The following is a 23,647-nucleotide window of genomic DNA, read 5'->3' on the forward strand; positions in this document are numbered from 1 at the left end:
ATATCATATGAACGTTGCAATGTTGACTCCTTACAAATCAACTGGGCGGGTCCCAATGACACAGATCAGCCCTTAGAGCATGCCCTCTGTCAGTCTCCCTAAATAAATACAAGGTCTTACTAACCAAAAATCAGATCGGTGCTTCGGGAGGTGTGTGGCCACCACCTTAGAGGTTCAATGATTCAGCGCTTGGGAAAGCGAACGCAACTCTGACCGTAATCACCTGAGAGGAACTTTTGCTGAACAACACACTCCGATCCCTTACAACGACCCGCTGAGTTTCCCATCTCTCTCAGAAGGGACCCAAACGTTATATCGAACACCAGTGTGTCATAACAAACCTTTATCTCCTTGGACTGAACAAATTGAGAACTGAACCGAGAAAGAACAGCGAGAGGACGCGTGACCTCCTACGAGAGGAAGCAGCCCCTTTGACTGAAAGCTCCAACACCAGGACCACTGACCCCCCCCCCCCCCCCCCCCCCCCGTTCCCCTGCCTACCACTCCGCCATGTCTCCCCATTGGACCAGACGACACTCAGCTAAAGGTACATGTAAATACCTCATTGAATTTACCCTTAGTGTGACACTGTGTCTGTGTAAACATGGTGGCAGTAACTGATTATATTAACAATGTTAATTACATATTAGGATCAATACGGTGTCCAAATTCCAATGCGAACTGATAGCCTAGACACTGGCGACCCCCGGTGGAACCTTACTAACGTAACCACTGGCGACCCCCGGTGGAACCTTACTGACGTAACCACTGGCGACACCTGGTGGAACCTTACAGACGTAACCACTGGCGACCCCCGGTGGAACCTTACTGACGTAACCACTGGCGACCCCCGGTGGAACCTTACTGATGTAACTTCTATGTGACCCCTGGTGGAACCTTACTGATGTAACCTCTATGTGACCCCTGGTGGAACCTTACTGATGTAACCTCTATGTGGCCCCTGGTGGAACCTTACTGACGTAACTTCTATGTGACCCCTGGTGGAACCTTACTGATGTAACCTCTAAGTGACCCCTGGTGGAACCTTAATGATGTAACCTCTATGTGACCCCTGGTGGAACCTTACTGATGTAACCTCTATGTGACCCCTGGTGGAACCTTACTGATGTAACCTCTATGTGACCCCTGGTGGAACCTTACTGATGTAACCTCTATGTGACCCCTGGTGGAACCTTACTGACGTAACCTCTATGTGGCCCCTGGTGGAACCTTACTGACGTAACCTCTATGTGACCCCTGGTGGAACCTTACTGATGTAACCTCTATGTGACCCCTGGTGGAACCTTACTGATGTAACCTCTATGTGACCCCTGGTGGAACCTTACTGATGTAACCTCTATGTGACCCCTGGTGGAACCTTACTGATGTAACCTCTATGTGACCCCTGGTGGAACCTTACTGATGTAACCTCTATGTGACCCCTGGTGGAACCTTACTGATGTAACCTCTATGTGACCCCTGGTGCAGCTATCCTTAAACCTCTGAAAACTCCAGCAACAATCTAACAAATGATCTTAAATATCCATAGCCAAAGTCAAAAGACAGTGAAAATAGCAGTCCCAATCAAACGTAGAAATACATATTTAAAGAGAAATTAGGTTGATGCATTGATCTTTTCTGTTGTATTAATTAACACATCTATTCATTAAATACCGAAAACAACTAAAGATAAAGGAGCACAGATAAAAGCACCTTTGTGTCTGGAGACAGAAGTCCCAGAAAGGGGGGTTCAACTTGTTTTACAAACTGAGACAGAAGTCCCAGAAAGGGGGGTTCAACTTGTTTTACAAACTGAGACAGAAGTCCCAGAAAGGGGTTCAACTTGTTTTACAAACTGAGACAGAAGTCCCAGAAAGGGGTTCAACTTGTTTTACAAACTGAGACAGAAGTCCCAGAAAGGGGTTCAACTTGTTTTACAAAGTGATTCAAAAGAACAGGTGCTTGACTCCTAATTAAATAAAGTGACTCTGTACTTTAACAGGGAAGGAGAAAAAAGCTGCTTCCGTCACGAACAGAGACAGGAAGCTAGAGATGCATCCATAGATGATGTACAGTATACACTGTCTGATGTCATTGTACCTGTTCTATGTTGTTACAGGTACAGTATACACTGTCTGATGTCATTGTACCTGTTCTATGTTGTTACAGGTACAGTATACACTGTCTGATGTCATTGTACCTGTTCTATGTTGTTACAGGTACAGTATACACTGTCTGATGTCATTGTACCTGTTCTATGTTGTTACAGGTACAGTATACACTGTCTGATGTCATTGTACCTATTCTATGTTGTTACAGGTAAACACTGTCTGATGTCATTGTACCTGTTCTATGTTGTTACAGGTACAGTATACACTGTCTGATGTCATTGTACCTGTTCTATGTTGTTACAGGTACAGTATACACTGTCTGATGTCATTGTACCTGTTCTATGTTGTTACAGGTACAGTATACACTGTCTGATGTCATTGTACCTGTTCTATGTTGTTACAGGTACAGTATACACTGTCTGATGTCATTGTACCTGTTCTATGTTGTTACAGGTACAGTATACACTGTCTGATGTCATTGTACCTGTTCTATGTTGTTACAGGTAAACACTGTCTGATGTCATTGTACCTATTCTATGTTGTTACAGGTACAGTATACACTGTCTGATGTCATTGTACCTGTTCTATGTTGTTACAGGTAAACACTGTCTGATGTCATTGTACCTGTTCTATGTTGTTACAGGTACAGTATACACTGTCTGATGTCATTGTACCTGTTCTATGTTGTTACAGGTAAACACTGTCTGATGTCATTGTACCTGTTCTATGTTGTTACAGGTACAGTATACACTGTCTGATGTCATTGTACCTGTTCTATGTTGTTACAGGTAAACACTGTCTGATGTCATTGTACCTGTTCTATGTTGTTACAGGTACAGTATACACTGTCTGATGTCATTGTACCTGTTCTATGTTGTTACAGGTAAACACTGTCTGATGTCATTGTACCTGTTCTATGTTGTTACAGGTACAGTATACACTGTCTGATGTCATTGTACCTGTTCTATGTTGTTACAGGTACAGTATACACTGTCTGATGTCATTGTACCTGTTCTATGTTGTTACAGGTACAGTATACACTGTCTGATGTCATTGTACCTGTTCTATGTTGTTACAGGTACAGTATACACTGTCTGATGTCATTGTACCTGTTCTATGTTGTTACAGGTACAGTAAACACTGTCTGATGTCATTGTACCTGTTCTATGTTGTTACAGGTACAGTAAACACTGTCTGATGTCATTGTACCTGTTCTATGTTGTTACAGGTAAACACTGTCTGATGTCATTGTACCTGTTCTATGTTGTTACAGGTACAGTATACACTGTCTGATGTCATTGTACCTGTTCTATGTTGTTACAGGTACAGTATACACTGTCTGATGTCATTGTACCTGTTCTATGTTGTTACAGGTAAACACTGTCTGATGTCATTGTACCTGTTCTATGTTGTTACAGGTACAGTATACACTGTCTGATGTCATTGTACCTGTTCTATGTTGTTACAGGTACAGTATACACTGTCTGATGTCATTGTACCTGTTCTATGTTGTTACAGGTAAACACTGTCTGATGTCATTGTACCTGTTCTATGTTGTTACAGGTACAGTATACACTGTCTGATGTCATTGTACCTGTTCTATGTTGTTACAGGTAAACACTGTCTGATGTCATTGTACCTGTTCTATGTTGTTACAGGTACAGTATACACTGTCTGATGTCATTGTACCTGTTCTATGTTGTTACAGGTACAGTATACACTGTCTGATGTCATTGTACCTGTTCTATGTTGTTACAGGTAAACACTGTCTGATGTCATTGTACCTGTTCTATGTTGTTACAGGTACAGTATACACTGTCTGATGTCATTGTACCTGTTCTATGTTGTTACAGGTAAACACTGTCTGATGTCATTGTACCTGTTCTATGTTGTTACAGGTACAGTATACACTGTCTGATGTCATTGTACCTGTTCTATGTTGTTACAGGTAAACACTGTCTGATGTCATTGTACCTGTTCTATGTTGTTACAGGTACAGTATACACTGTCTGATGTCATTGTACCTGTTCTATGTTGTTACAGGTACAGTATACACTGTCTGATGTCATTGTACCTGTTCTATGTTGTTACAGGTAAACACTGTCTGATGTCATTGTACCTGTTCTATGTTGTTACAGGTACAGTATACACTGTCTGATGTCATTGTACCTGTTCTATGTTGTTACAGGTACAGTATACACTGTCTGATGTCATTGTACCTGTTCTATGTTGTTACAGGTAAACACTGTCTGATGTCATTGTACCTGTTCTATGTTGTTACAGGTAAACACTGTCTGATGTCATTGTACCTGTTCTATGTTGTTACAGGTAAACACTGTCTGATGTCATTGTACCTGTTCTATGTTGTTACAGGTACAGTATACACTGTCTGATGTCATTGTACCTGTTCTATGTTGTTACAGGTACAGTATACACTGTCTGATGTCATTGTACCTGTTCTATGTTGTTACAGGTAAACACTGTCTGATGTCATTGTACCTGTTATATGTTGTTACAGGTAAACACTGTCTGATGTCATTGTACCTGTTCTATGTTGTTACAGGTAAACACTGTCTGATGTCATTGTACCTGTTCTATGTTGTTACAGGTACAGTATACACTGTCTGATGTCATTGTACCTGTTCTATGTTGTTACAGGTACAGTATACACTGTCTGATGTCATTGTACCTGTTCTATGTTGTTACAGGTACAGTATACACTGTCTGATGTCATTGTACCTGTTCTATGTTGTTACAGGTACAGTATACACTGTCTGATGTCATTGTACCTGTTCTATGTTGTTACAGGTACAGTATACACTGTCTGATGTCATTGTACCTGTTCTATGTTGTTACAGGTACAGTATACACTGTCTGATGTCATTGCCCCAATATAGATATTTTTCTTTGTTTCTTTACTCATCAAAGTAAAAATGCTTTTCAGACCTTCACATTGTTATTATTCATACATTCTTGTAATACCTGTTACTGTTAATTACATCTCAATTCGCTTCAGCAACAGTGGACTTGTCATTCATGCTATTAAAGCTAATCAGACAGACAGACAAACAGGCAGGCAGGCAGGCAGGCAGGCAGGCAGGCAGGCAGGCAGGCAGGCAGGCAGACAGACAGACAGACAGGCAGGCAGGCAGGCAGGCAGGAGGCAGGCAGGCAGGCAGGCAGGCAGGCAGGCAGGCAGGCAGGCAGGCAGGCAGACAGGCAGACAGACAGACAGAGAATACTCACGATGATGGTGGGAGTGGCGGCGACCACGCAATAGAGGATGAGGGGAGGGATGAAGCTGCTCTCGTCCACCCCGGGGTAAGGCTTCATCAGGTCAGCATCGTTGCAGAAGAACCCCTGGACGTGGATGCCGAACGTGTCGGTCAGCTCAAAGTAGTAGGCCAGCAGGACGGTCCCTGCCATTATCACCAGCTGGAGAGACAACATCAGGGAGATATCAGGCTGGAACCCTAATGTAACCTAAATACAACCTGACCTAACTCAAAGTAGTAGGCCAGTAGGACAGTGCCCACCATGATCACCACCTGAATGAACAACACAGTCACATTAGTGACTAAGGCTTTGTTTACACTGCAGGCCTTAATCCCCAAACCAATTTTGTTTTTCAAATCCGTTTTGGAATACTGACTGTCCAAACAGTAAGTTACAAGTGACCAAATCAGATTTGTGTGTGTGTTCAGTCATAGTAACAACAGGTGTGTGAGCAGTGGTGCCGGCTGATTGGTGGTGGTGCTCGTGCTTCATGTCACTCAGAAGTTATGTAGCAAGATAAGGTGACAAATATGCAAACGTGTAAGAACACGTTTAAACCCTCAAAATATAACATGATCCAACTAGCTAGCTAGGTAGCCGTTTAGCTAGCCAAAGCAGTCAACTAGCTAGCTAGGTAGCCGTTCAGCTAGCCACAGCAGTCAACTAGCTAGCTAGGTAGCCGTTTAGCTAGCCAAAGCAGTCAACTAGCTAGCTAGGTAGCCGTTCAGCTAGCCACAGCAGTCAACTAGCTAGCTAGGTTTCCGTTCAGCTAGCCACAGCAGTCAACTAGCTAGGTAGGTAGCCGTTCAGCTAGCCAAAGCAGTCAACTAGCTAGCTAGGTAGCCGTTCAGCTAGCCACAGCAGTCAACTAGCTAGCTAGGTAGCCGTTCAGCTAGCCACAGCAGTCAAATATCAAATTTCATGTGTTTTTTGGCTGTTTAGAGTGCAGGAAAAATATCAGATACTAATCAGATATGCAGAGTGACTTAGAACTGCCACAGTGAACCATGCTTAATGGATGCCTAGAAGAAACCCTAACCTTAGCTTCTGCGAGCTTCAACCCGACTTTGCTATTTTGTGATTATTTTGGAGTTTATCTTTTTTTAAACAAAAAATACCTGAGAGGAGGGGGGGTATGCCTCTTCAACAGCACATGGTGTGTTGACTCTATGGCAGTGGTAGTCTTGACCCATTGTTCAACCGTCTTGAAATACCCAATGCTCAAATTCTGACTCTTCTACCTCTCTTTTCATCTGTTATCGTGACTGTATACATTCTACCTCAGGACAACAACAACAAGATGGCACTTAAACTGTACCAGGCTATAAAAAAATCAAATCACGTTATTGGTCACATACACGTATTTATCAGATGTTATTGGTCACAAACACATATCAAATCAAATTGTATTTGTCACAAATACATGGTTAGCAGATGTTAATGTGAGTGTAGCGAAATGCTTGTGCTTCTAGTTCCGACAATGCAGTAATAACCAACGAGTAATCTAACCTAACAATTTCACAACAACTACCTAATACACACAAGTGTAAAGGGATGAAGAATATGTACATAAAGATATATGAATGAGTGATGGTACAGAACGGCATAGGCAAGATGCAGTAGATGGTATCGAGTACAGTATATACATATGAGATGAGTAATGTAGGGTATGTAAACATTATATTAAGTGGCATTGTTTAAAGTGGCTAGTGATACATGTATTGCAGGTGTTATTGCAGGTGTAGTGAAATGCTTGTGTTCCTAGCTCCACTAGTGAAGTAATATCTAACAAGTCACAACAATACACACAAATAAAACTATCTCGCCCACTATCAGAAATGTAAGTTAAATCCCTTTTTAACCACAGAGAGAGAGATGTTACGGTAAGGTAAAGTCAAAAGGTTGAATAATTAAACAGTATTTCTGTAATCCAAACATTTGGAATGGTAGTTGGGAATTTAAAGAACAACCCTGTTGAATTTGTTACTAATTTGTGATGAAACTAAAGACGGTAGAACATGTGTCTGCTCTCTCTGAGACATGAAGCCGTGTGCCTGGTCTCTCTCTCTGATAAATGAAGCCGTGTGTCTGGTCTCTCTCTCTGAGACATGAAGCCGTGTGTCTGGTCTCTCTCTCTGAGACATGAAGCCATGTGTCTGGTCTCTCTCTCTGAGACATGAAGCCGTGTGTCTGGTCTCTCTCTCTGAGACATGAAGCCGTGTGTCTGGTCTCTCTCTCTGAGACATGAAGCCGTGTGTCTGGTCTCTCTCTCTGAGACATGAAGCTGTGTGTCTGGTCTCTCTCTCTGAGACATGAAGCCATGTGTCTGGTCTCTCTCTCTGAGACATGAAGCTGTGTGTCTGGCCTCTCTCTCTGAGACATGAAGCCATGTGTCTGCTCTCTCTCTCTGAGACATGAAGCCGTGTGTCTGATCTCTCCCTGTGAGGTCTGGTTGGCTAGTAGCTTAGTAGCCAACAAAAGTCAAATAAAGAAATAGTTGGGTGATGTTTATAATGAGGCTATTTTTCGAAAACTCTTAGGGCCAGTTTCCCAGACACAGATAAAGCCTAGTCCTGGACAGACAAAGCAAACCCAATGGACATTCTCCATTTGAAGTGGAGTTTTAGTCCAGGTATAGGGTAAATCGGCCCTTAGTTACACGAGAACCGGCCTTAGTTACAAGAGAGAAGCTTCCGTTCCATTGACCTTGATGGAGTAAGGAAGGAGACAGACAGTCTAATCAAATACCTACACTTTAATCAGCACTATGATATTACAGACAGTCTAATCAAATACCTACACTCTAATCAGCACTAGGATATTACAGACAGTCTAATCAAATACCTACACTTGAATCAGCACTAGGATATTACAGACAGTCTAATCAAATACCTACACTTTAATATTACAGTCAGTCTAATCAGCATCAGTGTTAAAAAAACGAACAACCAAGGCAATCGTAACATGTCATCCCCCCCATGAATGAGGCATCATTCACCCAGTGGGGTCTGAGATATCGTGTGACGTACACATGAACAAATGTGCGGAGACAGATTCATAGTCCCCTTCTCAATTTCATCGCGGGGGGACCATAAAACGTACTGCTGATGAGTGTAACAATAGAAGGTAAATTAGATAAATAGCCATTTCTAACTGAAAACATACAGTGCCACAATGAACAATTTCCACCGGTTTTGGGAAGCGATTGGATTGTTCAAATGAAGACAAATACAGCCAAGCGACTGAGGACCACAGCGGCTGTCTTGGAACATAGCCCAGTCACTAACCCAGTGACTCTGACAGCCCCCAGGTAATTCCCGTTATTACTACATGAGTTTTGTGTATTGACTGCTGGAAATTCTCTCAATTCTTGGGGTGCTAAAATCAGACTCTACACTCTCCGGCAGACTTTAAAACCAGCCTGAGGCTAATGGAGCTAACGGAGCTGATGGGGCGATCAGGGATAACGGAGCTAACAGGGATAACGGAGCTAACAGGGATAACGGAGCTAACGGAGCTGATGGGGCTAACGGGACTAACTGAGTCAACGGGACTAACTGAGTCAACGGGACTAACTGAGTCAACGGGACTAACGGAGTCAACGGGACTAACGGAGCCAAAGGGACTAACTGAGTCAACGGGACTAACGGGGCTAATGGAGCCAACGGGACTAATGGGGCTAATGGGACTAACTGAGTCAACAGGACTAACTGAGCTAACGGGACTAACGGAGCCAACGGGACTAACGGAGCTAACGGGACTAACGGAGCTAACGGGACTAACGGAGCCAACGGGACTAATGGGGCTAACGGGACTAACTGAGTCAACGGGACTAACTGAGTCAACAGGGCTAACGGAGCCAACGGGACTAATGGGGCTAACGGAGCTAATGGGGCTAACAGAGCTAACGGAGCTAATGGGACTAACTGAGTCAACGGGACTAACTGAGTCAACGGGACTAACTGAGCTAATGGGGATAATGGAGCTAACGGAGCCAACGGGACTAACGGAGCTAACGGGACTACCGGAGCTAACGGGACTAACGGAGCTAACGGGACTAACTGAGTCAACGGGACTAACTGTGAGTCAACGGGACTAACTGAGCCAACGGGGCTAATGGAGCCAACGGGACTAATGGGGCTAACGGGACTAACTGAGTCAACGGGACTAACTGTGAGTCAACGGGACTAACTGAGTCAACGGGGCTAACGTAGCCAACGGGACTAACTGAGCTAATGGGGATAATGGAGCTAACGGAGCCAACGGGACTAATGGGGCTAACGGAGCCAACGGGACTAACGTAGCTAACGGGACTAACGGAGCCAACGGGGCTAACGGAGCCAACGGGACTAATGGGGCTAACGGAGCTAACGGGACTAATGGGGCTAACGGGACTAACTGAGTCAACGGGACTAACTGAGCTAACGGGACTAACGGAGTCAACGGGACTAACGGAGCTAACGGGACTAACGGAGCTAACGGGACTAACGGAGCGAACGGGGCTAACGGAGCCAACGGGACTAATGGGGCTAACGGGACTAATGGGGATAACGGGACTAACTGAGTCAACGGGACTAACGGGGCTAATGGAGCCAACGGGAATAATGGGGCTAATGGGACTAACTGAGTCAACAGGACTAACTGAGCTAACGGGACTAACGGAGCCAACGGGACTAACGGAGCTAACGGGACTAACGGAGCTAACGGGACTAACGGAGCCAACGGGACTAATGGGGCTAACGGGACTAACTGAGTCAACGGGACTAACTGAGTCAACGGGGCTAACGGAGCTAATGGGGATAATGGAGCTAACGGAGCCAACGGGACTAATGGGGCTAACGGAGCCAACGGGACTAACGTAGCTAACGGGACTAACGGAGCCAACGGGGCTAACGGAGCCAACAGGACTAATGGGGCTAACGGAGCTAACGGGACTAATGGGGCTAACGGGACTAACTGAGTCAACGGGACTAACTGAGCTAACGGGACTAACGGAGTCAACGGGACTAACGGAGCTAACGGGACTAACGGAGCGAACGGGGCTAACGGAGCGAACGGGGCTAACGGAGCCAACGGGACTAATGGGGCTAACGGGACTAATGGGGCTAACGGGACTAACTGAGTCAACGGGACTAACGGGGCTAATGGAGCCAACGGGAATAATGGGGCTAATGGGACTAACTGAGTCAACAGGACTAACTGAGCTAACGGGACTAACGGAGCCAACGGGACTAACGGAGCTAACGGGACTAACGGAGCTAACGGGACTAACGGAGCCAACGGGACTAATGGGGCTAACGGGACTAACTGAGTCAACGGGACTAACTGAGTCAACGGGGCTAACGGAGCCAACGGGACTAATGGGGCTAACGGAGCTAATGGGGCTAACAGAGCTAACAGAGCTAATGGGACTAACTGAGTCAACGGGACTAACTGAGTCAACGGGACTAACTGAGCTAATGGGGATAATGGAGCTAACGGAGCCAACGGGACTAACGGAGCTAACGGGACTAACTGAGTCAACGGGACTAACTGAGTCAACGGGGCTAACGGAGCTAATGGGGATAATGGAGCTAACGGAGCCAACGGGACTAATGGGGCTAACGGAGCCAACGGGACTAACGTAGCTAACGGAACTAACGGAGCCAACGGGGCTAACGGAGCCAACGGGACTAATGGGGCTAACGGGACTAATGGGGCTAACGGGACTAACTGAGTTAACGGGACTAACTGAGCTAACGGGACTAACGGAGTCAACGGGACTAACGGAGCTAACGGGACTAACGGAGCGAACGGGGCTAACGGAGCGAACGGGGCTAACGGAGCCAACGGGACTAATGGGGCTAATGGGACTAATGGGGCTAACGGGACTAACTGAGTCAACGGGACTAACGGGGCTAATGGAGCCAACGGGAATAATGGGGCTAATGGGACTAACTGAGTCAACAGGACTAACTGAGCTAACGGGACTAACGGAGCCAACGGGACTAACGGAGCTAACGGGACTAACGGAGCTAACGGGACTAACGGAGCCAACGGGACTAATGGGGCTAACGGGACTAACTGAGTCAACGGGACTAACTGAGTCAACGGGGCTAACGGAGCCAACGGGACTAATGGGGCTAACGGAGATAATGGGGCTAACAGAGCTAACAGAGCTAATGGGACTAACTGAGTCAACGGGACTAACTGAGTCAACGGGACTAACTGAGCTAATGGGGATAATGGAGCTAACGGAGCCAACGGGACTAACGGAGCTAACGGGACTACCGGAGCTAACGGGACTAACGGAGATAACGGGACTAACTGAGTCAACGGGACTAACTGTGAGTCAACGGGACTAACTGAGCCAACGGGGCTAATGGAGCCAACGGGACTAATGGGGCTAACGGGACTAACTGAGTCAACGGGACTAACTGTGAGTCAACGGGACTAACTGAGTCAACGGGGCTAACGTAGCCAACGGGACTAATGGGGCTAACGGGACTAACTGAGTCAACGGGACTAACTGAGTCAACGGGACTAACTGTGAGTCAACGGGACTAACTGAGCCAACGGGGCTAACGAAGCCAACGGGACTAATGGGGCTATCGGGACTAACTGAGTCAACGGGACTAACTGAGTCAACGGGGCTAACGGAGCTAACGGGACTAATGGAGCTAATGGGACTAACAGAGTCAACGGGACTAACTGAGTCAACGGGACTAACTGAGTCAACGGGGCTAACGGAGCCAACGGGACTAACTGAGTCAACGGGGCTAACGGAGCCAACGGGACTAATGGGGCTAACGGAGCTAATGGGGCTAACAGAGCTAACGGAGCTAATGGGACTAACTGAGTCAATGGGACTAACTGAGTCAACGGGACTAACTGAGTCAACGGGACAAACGGAGCTAACGGGACTAACTGAGTCATCTACAAGTCCATGCTAGGTAAAGCTCCGCCTTATCTCAGTTCACTGGTTACGATGGCAACACCCATCCGTAGCACGCGCTCCAGCAGGTGTATCTCACTGATCATCCCTAAAGCCAACACCTCATTTGGCCGCCTTTCGTTCCAGTTCTCTGCTGCCTGTGACTGGAACGAATTGCAAAAATCGCTGAAGTTGGAGACTTTTATCTCCCTCACCAACTTCAAACATCTGCTATCTGAGCAGCTAACCGATCGCTGCAGCTGTACATAGTCTATTGGTAAATAGCCCACCCATTTTCACCTACCTCATCCCCATACTGTTTTTATTTATTTATTTTTCTGCTCTTTTGCACACCAATATCTCTACCTGTACATAACCATCTGATCATTTATCACTCCAGTGTTAATCTGCATAATTGTAATTATTTGCCTACCTTCTCATGCCTTTTGCACACAATGTATATATAGACTCCCCTTTTTTCTACTGTGTTATTGACTTGTTAATTGTTTACTCCATGTGTAACTCTGTGTTGTCTGTTCACACTGCTATGCCTTATCTTGGCCAGGTCGCAGTTGTAAATGAGAACTTGTTCTCAACTAGCCTACCTGGTTAAATAAAGGTGAAATAAAAAATAAAAAATAAAAAAGTCAACGGGACTAACTGAGTCAACGGGACTAACGGAGCCAACGGGACTAACTGAGTCAACGGGACTAACGGAATTAACGGGACTAACTGAGTCAACGGGACTAACGGAGCTAATGGGGCTATGAATGTACAAAGTATTATCCCAAAGATGGGCATGTTGGACGTACAAATCCCGACATTTCAGTGTGCTCTGAAACATGGTTAAAATCTCTGTTGATGACAATTCCATCGCACTTCATGATTATAATGTTTACAGATGTGATACGCCAAAGAATGTGGTGGAGATATGTTTGTGAAAAATAACTTTAAGGCTTCTCTAGTCATGATGACATGATTAAACCACTAGACAGGAAACCATCTCAGCTGCTTCTCTAGTCATAATGAACTGGTTAACCCACTAGACAGGACACCATCTCAGCTGCTTCTCTAGTCATAATGACCTGGTTAACCCACTAGACAGGACACCATCTCAGCTGCTTCTCTAGTCATAATGACCTGGTTAACCCACTAGACAGGACACCATCTCAGCTGCTTCTCTAGTCATAATGACCTGGTTAACCAACTAGACAGGACACCATCTCAGCTGCTTCTCTAGTCATAATGACCTGGTTAACCCACTAGACAGGAAACCATCTCAGCTGCTTCTCTAGTCATAATGAACTGGTTAACCAACTAGACAGGAAACCATCTCAGCTGCTTCTCTAGTCATAATGAACTGGTTAACCCACTAGACAGGACACCATCTCAGCTGCTTCTCTAGTCATAATGAACTGGTTAACCCACTAGACAGGACACAGCACCATCTCAGCTGCTTCTCTAGTCATAATGACCTGGTTAACCCACTAGACAGGACACAGCACCATCTCAGCTGCTTCTCTAGTCATAATGACCTGGTTAACCTACTAGACAGGACACCATCTCAGCTGCTTCTCTAGTCATAATGACCTGGTTAACCTACTAGACAGGACACCATCTCAGCTGCTTCTCTAGTCATAATGACCTGGTTAACCTACTAGACAGGACACCATCTCAGCTGCTTCTCTAGTCATAATGACCTGGTTAACCTACTAGACAGGACACCATCTCAGCTGCTTCTCTAGTCATAATGACCTGGTTAACCTACTAGACAGAACACAGCACCATCTCAGCTGCTTCTCTAGTCATAATGACCTGGTTAACCTACTAGACAGGACACCATCTCAGCTGCTTCTCTAGTCATAATGACCTGGTTAACCAACTAGACAGGACACCATCTCAGCTGCTTCTCTAGTCATAATGACCTGGTTAACCAACTAGACAGGACACCATCTCAGCTGCTTCTCTAGTCATAATGACCTGGTTAACCCACTAGACAGGACACCATCTCAGCTGCTTCTCTAGTCATAATGACCTGGTTAACCCACTAGACAGGACACCATCTCAGCTGCTTCTCTAGTCATAATGACCTGGTTAACCCACTAGACAGGACACCATCTCAGCTGCTTCTCTAGTCATAATGACCTGGTTAACCCACTAGACAGGACACCATCTCAGCTGCTTCTCTAGTCATAATGACCTGGTTAACCTACTAGACAGGACACCATCTCAGCTGCTTCTCTAGTCATAATGACCTGGTTAACCCACTAGACAGGACACCATCTCAGCTGCTTCTCTAGTCATAATGACCTGGTTAACCAACTAGACAGGACACCATCTCAGCTGCTTCTCTAGTCATAATGACCTGGTTAACCCACTAGACAGGACACCATCTCAGCTGCTTCTCTAGTCATAATGACCTGGTTAACCTACTAGACAGAACACAGCACCATCTCAGCTGCTTCTCTAGTCATAATGACCTGGTTAACCAACTAGACAGGACACCATCTCAGCTGCTTCTCTAGTCATAATGACCTGGTTAACCCACTAGACAGGACACAGCACTGCCCTTCATATTGATCTGTCGAAAGCATTCGATACTGTTGATCATGCACTCCGGCAACGGAAGCCACCCGCAATTGGTCTAGACCAAACTCTGCTGATGAATTTCAGTGTCATTTTCTCAACATAACTAAATGAGTCCCACAAACCTCAATACTAAGTGCTTTACTGTTCACTCTTTACATTCATGTTTGTTTGTCCCTGAATAATAAATACTGGGGCTTACATCTCTACGCAGATGACAGTAATTTATTTCCGTGCCCCCTCAGTGCAGCAGGTCATTCACGACCTCCTGCTTGGTTTGAATTAAATTCAAGAATAACTCACTGATCTTAAATTACTGCTAAATGCTGATAAAACCAAGTTTATGTTTTTCTCTCCAGGTCTCGTAAAATGTATTTATCCTAAATGTATCGTACCTTTATCCGTACGTTGAGAGCATCCCGAATTGAGCTAGTCCCCCATCACAAGTATCTAGGCATTTGGATTGACGATAAGATGTTCTTTTAAGAAACACATTGATAAGCGGACAAAAAAAAGTTGTGAGTAAACATTGATTTCCTTTATAGAAATAAATACTGTCTCACTTTTGAGAAAAGGAGGAAGATTGTTCAAGCATCACTCCTCCCAGTAATTGACTGACGACTAAATCTACATGAACACAGCAGTCTCTGTTTAAACCTCTAGATTCAGTCCACCACTCAGTCTCTGGGTTTAAACCTCTAGATTCAGTCTACCACTCAGTCTCTGGGTTTAAACCTCTAGATTCAGTCCACCACTCAGCCTCTGTGTTTAAACCTCTAGATTCAGTCCACCACTAAGCCTCTGTGTTTAAACCTCTAGATTCAGTCCACCACTCAGCCTCTGTGTTAAAACCTCTAGATTCAGTCCAACACTCAGCCTCTGTGTTTAAACCTCTAGATTCAGTCCACCACTCAGCCTCTGTGTTTAAACCTCTAGATTCAGTCCACCACTCAGCCTCTGTGTTTAAACCTCTAGATTCAGTCCAACACTCAGCCTCTGTGTTTAAACCTCTAGATTCAGTCCAACACTCAGCCTCTGTGTTTAAACCTCTAGATTCCGTCCACCACTCAGCCTCTGTGTTTAAACCTCTAGATTCAGTCCACCACTCAGCCTCTGTGTTTAAACCTCTAGATTCAGTCCACCACTCAGCCTCTGTGTTTAAACCTCTAGATTCAGTCCAACACTCAGCCTCTGTGTTTAAACCTCTAGATTCAGTCCAACACTCAGCCTCTGTGTTTAAACCTCTAGATTCCGTCCACCACTCAGCCTCTGTGTTTAAACCTCTAGATTCCGTCCACCACTCAGCCTCTGTGTTTAAACCTCTAGATTCCGTCCACCACTCAGCCTCTGTGTTTAAACCTCTAGATTCCGTCCACCACTCAGCCTCTGTGTTTAAACCTCTAGATTCAGTCCAACACTCAGCCTCTGTGTTTAAACCTCTAGATTCAGTCCACCACTCAGCCTCTGTGTTTAAACCTCTAGATTCAGTCCACCACTCAGCCTCTGTGTTTAAACCTCTAGATTCAGTCCACCACTCAGCCTCTGTGTTTAAACCTCTAGATTCAGTCCACCACTCAGCCTCTGTGTTTAAACCTCTAGATTCAGTCCACCACTCAGCCTCTGTGTTTAAACCTCTAGATTCAGTCCACCACTCAGCCTCTGTGTTTAAACCTCTAGATTCCGTCCACCACTCAGCCTCTGTGTTTAAAACTCTAGATTCAGTCCAACACTCAGCCTCTGTGTTTAAACCTATAGATTCCGTCCACCACTCAGCCTCTGTGTTTAAACCTCTAGATTCAGTCCACCACTCAGCCTCTGTGTTTAACCCTCTAGATTCAGTCCACCACTCAGCCTCTGTGTTTAAACCTCTAGATTCAGTCCAACACTCAGCCTCTGTGTTTAAACCTCTAGATTCAGTCCACCACTCAGCCTCTGTGTTTAAACCTCTAGATTCAGTCCAACACTCAGGCTCTGTGTTTAAACCTCTAGATTCAGTCCACCACTCAGCCTCTGTGTTTAAACCTCTAGATTCAGTCCAACACTCAGCCTCTGTGTTTAAACCTCTAGATTCAGTCCAACACTCAGCCTCTGTGTTTAAACCTCTAGATTCAGTCCACCACTCAGCCATGCGTTTTATAACTGGTGATCATTTCTGTCCCTTATAGTTTTTTGTTTTTACCTTTATTTAACTAGTCAGTTAAGAACAAATTATTATTTTCAATGACGGCCGAGGAACAGTTCAGGGGCAGAACAACAGGGGCAGAAGGACAGATTTGTAATTTGTCAGCTCGGGGATTCAATCTTGCAACCTTTCAGTTACTAGTCCAACGCTCTAACCACTAGGCTACCCTGCCGCCCCAATATAGTTATGTTGGTTGGGAGTCTCTGACTATCAGAAGGGACCAACATTGTCTATTCAATAGTTCTGTTGGTTGGGGAGTCTCTGACTACTAGAAGTAACCAACATTGGCTATTATTTGTATATAAAGCACTTCTCCAGAAACTCTCATACTACCTCGCCTCTAAGTTAAAATCTCTAGACTGGTTAGTTCTAGATGTTCCACGGGTCTCCTCTGAGATAAAATCTCTAGACTGGTTAGTTCTAGAAGTTCCACGGGTCTCCTCTGAGATAAAATCTCTAGACTGGTTAGTTCTAGAAGTTCCACGGGTCTCCTCTGAGTTAAAATCTCTAGACTGGTTAGTTCTAGAAGTTCCACGGGTCTCCTCTGAGTTAAAACCTCTAGTAACCTCTACTGGTTAGTTATAGAAGTTCCTCTGAGTTAAGGAAGACTGCTTTCAATGAATTATGCCCCTCAGTCCTGGGATGACCTATAGGTCACTATAAAACACATTATTTGGTCCCAAAAGGTGAATTTAGAGCTCTGCTAAAAAAAAATGTAACCAATTAAAACTCAACTTGTTTTGGTTGATTGTATATATCAGTTACCATTTTAAACGGAATGTAATTCATTTGAAATGTTGTAACTGTAATTTTGTAGTGAACACCCACTTAACCTCTTTGATCTCTAGGGGCGCTATTTCATTTTTGGATAAAAAACGTTCCCGTTTTAAGCGCGATATTTTGTCACGAAAAGATGCTCGACTATGCATATTCTTGACAGTTTTTGAAAGAAAACACTCTGAAGTTTCAGAATCTGCAAAGATATTGTCTGTAAGTGCCCCAGAACTCATTCTACAGGCGAAACCAAGATGATGCATCAACCAGGAAATGAGCAGAATTTCTGAAGCTCTGTTTTCCATTGTCTCCTTATATGGCTGTGATTGCGCAAGGAATGAGCCTACACTTTCTGTCGTTCCCCCAAAGTGTTAGCAGCATTGTGACGTATTTGTAGGCATATCATTGGAAGATTGACCATAAGAGACTACATTTTCCAAGTGTCCGCCTGGTGTCCCTGCGTCGAAATTGGAGCGTAAAGCCAGGTGCAATTATTTTTCCATTTGAGAGCAAGGAGAAACCAGGCTTCCACGAAGGATATATCATTGAAGAGATATGTGGAAAAACACCTTGAGGATTGATTCTAAACCACGTTTGCCATGTTTCAGTCGATATTATGGAGTTAATTTGGAAAAAAGTTCGCGTTTTGAGGGCTGAATTTTCGTTTTTTTTTTTTTTTTTTTTTTTTTTTTTTGGTAGCCAAATGTGATGTACAAAACGGAGCTATTTCTAATACACAAAGAATATTTTTGGAAAAACGGAGCATCTGCTATCTAACTGAGAGGCTCCTCATTGAAAACATCAGAAGTTCTTCAAAGGTAAGTTATTTTATTTGAAGGCTTTACTTGTTTTTGTGATAGTTGCCTGCTAAATGCTAACGCTAATGCTAACGCTAATGCTAACGCTAAATGCTACGCTAGCTAGCTACTGTTACACAAATGATTGTTTTCCTATGGTTGAAAAGCATATTTTGAAAATCTGAGATGACAGTGTTGTTAACAAAAGGCTAAGCTTGAGAGCTAGCATATTTATTTCATTTCATTTGCGATTTTCATGAATAGTTAACGTTGCGTTATGGTAATGAGCTTAGGTCTATAAATAGAATCCCGGATCCGGGTTTGGTCATCGCAACAGGTTAAATGTGTCGCTCACATTGCTTGAACTGATGTTCACAGGACACCATTGGAAATGAGACCCTGGTCTCATTAGGTTCCCCGTGAAATGATGTTCACAGGACACCATTGGAGAAGAGACCCTGGTCTCATTAGGTTCCCCTTGAACTGATGTTCACAGAACACCATTGGAGATGAGACCCTGGGTCTCATTAGGTTCCCCTGGTTAAATAAATATTAATACAAAATAAACATGTGGTAGAATCTAGACCATTCTGTGCTTCCAACTTTGTGGCAACAGTTTAGGGAAGGCCCTTTCCTGTTTCAGCAAGACAATGAGGTCCATGAGTGCAGCGAGGTCCATACAGAAAAGGTTTGTCGAGATGGTTAGCCCACACAGAGCCCTGACCTGCCTGATGGTAAAGAGTGATTCATCCCTCCAGAGAACACCACTTTAGCCGATGCTTGGCATTGCGCATGGTGATCTTCGGCTTGTGTGCGGCTACTCGGCCATGGAAACCCATTTCATGAAGCTCCCGACAAAAAGTTATTGTGCTGACGTTGCTTCTATAGGCAGGAACTTGGTAATGAGTGTTGTAACAGGCGATTTTTACGAGTTCCTCGGCATACACATCACAGACAAACTGAATTGGTCCACTCACACAGACAGCATCGTGAAGAAGGCGCAGCAGCGCCTCTTCAACCTCAGGAGGCTGAAGAAATTCGGCTTGTCACCAAAAGCACTCACAAACTTCTACAGATGCACAATCGAGAGCATCCTGGCGGGCTGTATCACCGCCTGGTATGGCAACTGCACCGCCCTCAACCGTAAGGCTCTCCAGAGGGTAGTGAGGTCTGCACAACGCATCACCGGGGGCAAACTACCTGCCCTCCAGGACACATACACCACCCGATGTCACAGGAAGGCCATAAAGATCATCAAGGACATCAACCACCCGAGCCACTGCCTGTTCACCCCGCTATCATCCAGAAGGCGAGGTCAGTACAGGTGCATCAAAGCTGGGACCGAGAGACTGAAAAACAGCTTCTATCTCAAGGCCATCAGACTGTTAAACAGCCACCACTAACACTGAGTGGCTGCTGCCAACACACTGACACTGACTCAACTCCAGCCACTTTAATAATGGGAATTGATGGGAAATGATGTAAATATATCACTAGCCACTACTTATATAATGTTACTTACCCTACATTATTCATCTCATATGCATACGTATATACTGTACTCTATATCATCGACTGTATCCTTATGTAATACATGTATCACTAGCCACTTTAAACTATGCCACTTTGTTTACATACTCATCTCATTTGTACATACTGTACTCGATTCCATCTACTGTATCTTGCCTATGCTGCTCTGTACCATCACTCATTCATATATCCTTATGTACATATTCTTTATCCCCTTACACTGTGTACAAGACAGTAGTTTTGGAATTGTTAGTTAGATTACTTGTTATTGCTGCATTGTCGGAACTAGAAGCACAAGCATTTCGCTACACTCGCATTAACATCTGCTAACCATGTGTATGTGACAAATAAAATTTGATTTGATTTGATTTGAGATTCAGCACTCGCCAGTCCCATTCTGTGAGCTTGTGTGGCCTACCACTTAACGGCCGAGCCGTTGTTGTTCCTAGAGGTTTTCACTTCAAAATAAGAGCATTTGCAGTTGACCGGGGAAGCTCTAGCAAGGCAGACATTTGATGAACTGACTTGCTAGAAAGATGATGGTGCCACATTGAAAGTCACTGAGCTCTTTAGTATGGGCTATTCCACTGCCAATGTTTGTCTATGGATATTGCATGGCTGTGTGCTCGATTGTATACACCTGTCAGCAACCGGTGTGGCTGAAATAGCCAATCCACTAATTTGAAGCGGTCCACATACTTTTGTATATATAGTGTACAGGAATATCAGCCAATAAAAATGAATTCATTAGGCCCGCCCTTCACCTTCAGATGATCCCACAGGTGAAGAAGCTGGATGTGGAGATCCTGGGCTGGTGTGGTTACACGTAGTCTCCGGGTTGAGAGGCCAGTTGGACTTATTGCAAAATTCTCTAAAACTATGTTGGAGGCGGCTTATGGTAGAGAAATTAACAAATTCTCAGCCAACATTTTTGGTGGACATTCCTGCAGTCAACATGCCAATTGACAACTCCCTCAAAACTTGAGACATCTGTGGTATTGTGTTGTGTGAAAACTGCACATTTTAAAGTGGCCTTTTATTGTGAGAAATCTTATTTTAAGATAAAAAAAAATAGAAAAATAAAATAAGCCTTTTGTGCATTTCTGGGATCTTTCCTTTATGTTGAGTTTGAGTTTATATTTTTGTTCAGTGGAGTACCTCTGATAGCCATTTCGGATTCAGCCCTATACTTTAATTACAGCCCATCTGAATCTCGCTGGACGACTAACTAGATTAAATTTAAAGTTACACCTCTATTCCACAAGGTCGTTAGTCACTAATATCACTAATGTCCACACTGTCATCAGCACAGGACTGGGTGACAGGAGATGGTGACATAGTATGAGAGGAACTCTAGAAGTGACAGTTTTGTTTTGATATTTCCACAGAAGTGTAATGGGCATTTTGTTACCTAGACTTGCATTGCAAGACCTACAAAACCACGTTGTTGTCAAGCCTCCCTCGTTTTTTTTCCGGGTAGTTGTTGCTAGTTTCAAGTGTGGCCGACAGCCTGTGATTTATATGTATTGAAAGTGGTTTACGCTGGTAAAGTCAAACATCACAACACCTTCTAAACCTCTCTGGTGACAAACACACTCCATTCGTCCACATGGCTTCTGGAAAAGCTAACACTCCATTCGTCCACATGGCTTCTGGAAAAGCTAACACTCCATTCGTCCACATGGCTTCTGGAAAAGCTGACACTCCATTCGTCCACATGGCTTCTGGAAAAGCTGACACTCCATTCGTCCACATGGCTTCTGGAAAAGCTGACACTCCATTCGTCCACATGGCTTCTGGAAAAGCTGACACTCCATTCGTCCACATGGCTTCTGGAAAAGCTGACACTCCATTCGTCCACATGGCTTCTGGAAAAGCTGACACTCCATTCGTCCACATGGCTTCTGGAAAAGCTGACACTCCATTCGTCCACATGGCTTCTGGAAAAGCTAACACTCCATTCGTCCACATGGCTTCTGGAAAAGCTGACACTCCATTCGTCCACATGGCTTCTGGAAAAGCTAACACTCCATTCGTCCACATGGCTTCTGGAAAAGCTGACACTCCATTCGTCCACATGGCTTCTGGAATTGCTAACACCGAAAAAAATGTGAAGATTTGTCCATTATTTTGTTTCGTAAGGACCCAAAAGACAGAGGCAGTAGGCCACTTTGTAGGCTAACTCAACTGAGCTGCTAGCTAGCTAACTTTACACCCTGTTTAGCTAAATTAATTAAATGTCATCAGCTAGCTAACTTCCTCTTAGCTAGCTATCTTGATATAACCATTGTAAATTAAAGACACAGTCTCCAAATGTATTTGTAGAGAACAGCCATGGAAGAGGGTGACATTGCAGCTCCAGCTGTCAGCAAAGGAAGAGCTACTGGACCATGCAGGTCACTTTGTGGGAGGACATTAAGAAAATATTCTCCAGTTCTAGTCCCTAGAGGGGAAAACTACGAGGATAGAGAGATAATAGCGACATAATATTCAGTGCTATTTAATTTGACTATAATGAAGGCTGTCCTCAGCTATGGAAAGCTTGTTTGCAGATGAACAGAGAGGTCCCAATGAATCTCCCGAAGAGACTATTGTAAGGGGTTTCCTCCTCCTCTTCATCTGAGGAGGAGAAGCGAGAAGGATCGGGGGACCAATGCGCAGCGTGGTAAGTGTCCATGGTTGTTTATTTAGAAAACATAAACTGAACACTATGAATACAAAAACAATAAACATGAACAAACCGAAACAGTACCGTGTGGTGAAAAACACAGACACGGAAACAATCACCCACAAAACAACAGTGAAACCCAGGCTACCTAAGTATGATTCTCAATCAGAGACAACTAACGACACCTGCCTCTGATTGAGAACCATACTAGGCCGAACACAGAAAACCAACCTAGAAACACAAAACATAGAATGCCCACCCAACTCACGTCCTCACCAACTAAAACAAACAAATAACACAAGAACTAGGGTCAGAACATGACAACTATGGGTCTATCCTATATGCCATGGGTTATATATAAAATAGAGTTAAAACAACACATGTATAAACCTATCAAAATGGGAGCAGGTCAACCCTGCAGGAGGCCTGCTGGGTAACACACCTGATTCAACTTATCAAACCTAGCATGTGATTGGCTGGGCTGGGATAGAAGTCAGCCAATGGAGGGTTTTTGGATTGTTCACCTGAAATGATGCTTTAGTAATAATCGTCTATTTGTTCCTAATTCATTTTCTAAGTGTTGTTTGTTTTAAACAGATGTCAAATCTTTACATACCAGTTAGCATATTTGTACATGTTGAACTAGCGCCAATGTTCGATGAATCACACATCACAATGCTGCAATAAACAGGGGAAGGGGTTGTCTGTAACACATCTGTGTTTCTGTGTCAGTTTCTCAAATTAACATTTCCTTTTTTTTTGTCTGGTTGTAAAGATCTCCAATCTGTTTCATTGGATTGTCAGCCTATC

The 23,647-nt window shown here is 44.3% G+C and overlaps 1 protein-coding gene across 1 annotated transcript in view; it reads right to left on the reverse strand.

The window, feature by feature from the left end:
* LOC139421839 (phospholipid phosphatase-related protein type 1) overlaps positions 1 to 23,647 on the reverse strand; it is a 173,907-nt gene that overhangs the window by 101,001 nt on the left and 49,259 nt on the right. Inside the window, exon 3 of the mRNA XM_071172960.1 lies at positions 5,358 to 5,546. Coding sequence (XP_071029061.1) covers positions 5,358 to 5,546 — 189 coding nt within the window. The remainder of the gene's footprint in view (positions 1 to 5,357; positions 5,547 to 23,647) is intronic.

The sequence above is a fragment of the Oncorhynchus clarkii genome, chromosome 12 (genome assembly GCF_045791955.1).
Source record: "Oncorhynchus clarkii lewisi isolate Uvic-CL-2024 chromosome 12, UVic_Ocla_1.0, whole genome shotgun sequence".
NCBI classification, from domain to species: Eukaryota; Metazoa; Chordata; class Actinopteri; order Salmoniformes; family Salmonidae; genus Oncorhynchus; species Oncorhynchus clarkii.